Source organism: Colobus angolensis, unplaced genomic scaffold, assembly GCF_000951035.1.
Source record: "Colobus angolensis palliatus isolate OR3802 unplaced genomic scaffold, Cang.pa_1.0 Scaffold59, whole genome shotgun sequence".
In the NCBI taxonomy this organism is placed as follows: domain Eukaryota; kingdom Metazoa; phylum Chordata; class Mammalia; order Primates; family Cercopithecidae; genus Colobus; species Colobus angolensis.
Genome location: NW_012119487.1, coordinates 10,375,869 through 10,378,989, shown reverse-complemented (window position 1 = coordinate 10,378,989; position 3,121 = coordinate 10,375,869). Strand labels below are relative to the sequence as shown.

General features: G+C 53.9%; 2 protein-coding genes across 2 annotated transcripts in view; both read right to left on the bottom strand.

Moving 5' to 3' along the window:
- LOC105526472 (60S ribosomal protein L3-like) overlaps positions 1–3,121 on the bottom strand; it is a 79,618-nt gene that overhangs the window by 9,669 nt on the left and 66,828 nt on the right. Inside the window, exon 9 of the mRNA XM_011962474.1 lies at positions 2,147–2,240. Within this exon, the coding sequence (XP_011817864.1) occupies positions 2,147–2,240 (94 nt within the window). The remainder of the gene's footprint in view (positions 1–2,146; positions 2,241–3,121) is intronic.
- LOC105526426 (rab11 family-interacting protein 3-like) overlaps positions 1–3,121 on the bottom strand; it is a 113,384-nt gene that overhangs the window by 61,119 nt on the left and 49,144 nt on the right. The window contains exon 2 of the mRNA XM_011962432.1: positions 2,147–2,240. The gene's annotated coding sequence lies outside the window, so the exon portion shown is untranslated. The remainder of the gene's footprint in view (positions 1–2,146; positions 2,241–3,121) is intronic.

The window sequence follows — 3,121 nt, the reverse complement described above, 5'->3', positions numbered from 1 at the left end:
CTGTAAATGGGCTGCCAGCAGCACCTGGTGTGATGACCGGGGAGTGGGACCCTGGCCACTGAAAGCCAGCAGCCAGGGTCTTATGTGGGGAGATCAGTTCTAAGTTTTAGATATTATTCTGGCAAGGATGCAGCATGCTAACATAGATATGTTACATAGATAACAGAGATAAGCGGCTGGGCGCGGTGGCTCATGCCTGTAATTCCAGCACTTTGGGAGGCCGAGGCGGGCAGATCATTAGGTCAGGAGATGGAGACCATCCTGGCTAACACGGTGAAACCCCATCTCTACTAAAAATACAAAAAATTAGCCGGGCGTGGTGGCAGGCACCTGTAGTCCCAACCACTCGGGAGGCTGAGGCAGGAGAATGGTGTGAACCCGGGAGGCGGAGCTTGCAGTGAGCTGAGATCTGGCCACTGCAATCCAGCCTGGGCGACAGAGCGAGACTCAGTCTCAAAAAAAAAAAAAAAAAAAAAAACAGGGAACAACACACAGCACATTCCCTAGAGCCATCAAAGGACTTGGCATCTGATAAAACCCAGCACCTTAGAGACACTGTCAGGCAATAATTTTGTGGAGGAGACAGACAAGACCTGAGGTTGAGGCCCAAGGGCATCCATCAACCTGACTGCACCTGCCGACTCTGCAGGACCCAGCCAAGGTCTGACCTACCCTGCACGTGCAGGAAGGAGGAAAAGGGCCCGCCACCGTCACCCCTACACCGCCTGGCCAAACATGAGGAAATGAGAAGGCCTGTTGAGAGCTTCAGAACTTGACATAAGACGGACAGTGTATAGGGACTGGTGAGAGTGTGAAACGGCACGGCCACTATGAAGAACTGACCCAGCACATGACCCACTCCTAGATACAAGCCCCAACGACTTGACGACACGCGTCTACACAAAGACTTGTACAGACACGTCCATCACCAGGAGAACGAAGAAATGAAATACGGAACAAGCACACAATGGACAGCACAGAGTCTGAAACATGCAAACCACACAGATGAATCTCAGAGGCATCGTGCTGAAAAAGGCATCATGCTGGGGAAGGCGTCATGCTGGGGAAAGAAGCCAGGTGAGAGCACACGAACCCTCAAGGCAGGTGACACTGGCCAGACACGGTGGTTCATGCCTGTAATCCAAGCACCTCAGCTTTGGGAGGCTGAAGCGGGTGGATCACCTGACGTCAGGAGTTCAAGACCAGCCCTGCCAATGTGGTGAAACCCCGTCTCTACTAAAAATACAAAAATTAGCCGAGCATGGTGGCGGGTGCCTATAATCCCAGCTACTCAGGAGGCTCAGGCAGGAGAACTGCTTGAACCTGGGAGGTGGAGGTTGCAGTGAGCTGAAATCGGGCCATTGCACTCAAGCCTGGGCGATGAGAGTGAAACCCAGTCTCAAAAAAAAGAGAGAGAGAGAGAGAGAGAGACAGGTAAAACTAATCCACGGTGACAGAAATCAGCAACGGTGCCAGCAGGAGGGAAGGCACTGCCTGAGGGCGAGCGGTATGCGGGACCCACGTGGGGACAGTGATGCGTGTGACAGGCTCCGCACTGCCAGGCATGGGACTCTGTCGGAGCTCACAGAGGAGCAGGCGTGAGCTGTACATTTCACTACAGGTAAATTTTTACTCAAAGGAAGACTGGAAACAAACACTGAGCTCTAGGGAACGATGGTGGTGTGGGCTGCAGTGTTCAGGGCGGTGTGCGTGGAAGCATGCTGACTGCAAACACATCCCATTCGAGAGGGTCTGGGGACAGACGAGATGGACAGAGACGTGGGGAGAGAGCAACAAAGTGCTGCCTGCAGAGCACGGTGGTGAACACCCACGTGGGTGGCCATGGAATCATTCTTTCAATACTTTGAAAATTCTCAAATTTCCATCATGAAATCTTTGAGGAAAGGGGCAGTTGCTTTCTAGCATTATGGAAAAGTAGTTGACTCAGCCAATTCTGAAGACAGGGTGTGTGAGGAGAAAGTCACAAGAAAGGAAGGAGACCACCTGGAAACCTGGGGTATGTTGGGGGCTTCAAGGAGAAGGAACAATGACAGCGTCGGCACGAGGAGCCCAGTGACGTGCAGTGGCTGAGAGGGTGGCTGAGGAAGGGGAGAGGAGGTGGGAGCGCATGGCGGGGACCACTGACCTCCGTTTCTGATGGCTGTGATCCCTTGATAGAAGTCTTCAAAGCTGATCACGCCGAGCCCACTGGGATCCAAGTACTTAGTTAAGTCCTTCACCTGTAATTGCCAAATGAGACCAGGTTACCCTAAGCCTTTACAGCAGTGGTCCCCAACCCTGGACCTCGGACTGGGACGGACCTGGTCTATGGCCTGCTGGGAACGGGGAGGCACAGCAGGAGGTGAGGGAGCACTACCGCCTGAGCTCCCCTCCCGTCAGATCAGCAGGGGAGGGCAGCAGGGTCTCACAGGAGTGCAAAGCCTACCGTGGGCTCCGCGTGCGAGGGGTCCAGGTTGCGCGCTCCTTATAAGAATCTAACGCCTGATGACCTGAACAGTTTCATCCTGACACCACCCCGACCCCCGACCCGTCTGTGGAAAAGTGTCTTCTACGAAACCAATCCCTGGGGCCAAGAAGGCTGGGGCCACTTTAGGGAATCAGGGTTAGGTTGTATCACGTGCTTGGCTTTTTCACCAAAAGCACAGAAGCCGCCAATGTGGCGGTGCTGACAGCGACAGCCTCTGACTCCGCACATCCAAGACGCAGCACAGCCTCCACAGGCCACTGTGGACGGCCACAGCCACAGGACAGGCAGCACCCTGTAAATGGGCTGCCAGCAGCACCTGGTGTGATGACCGGGGAGTGGGACCCTGGCCACTGAAAGCCAGCAGCCAGGGTCTTATGTGGGGAGATCAGTTCTAAGTTTTAGATATTATTCTGGCAAGGATGCAGCATGCTAACATAGATATGTTACATAGATAACAGAGATAAGCGGCTGGGCGCGGTGGCTCATGCCTGTAATTCCAGCACTTTGGGAGGCCGAGGCGGGCAGATCATTAGGTCAGGAGATGGAGACCATCCTGGCTAACACGGTGAAACCCCATCTCTACTAAAAATACAAAAAATTAGCCGGGCGTGGTGGCAGGCACCTGTAGTCCCA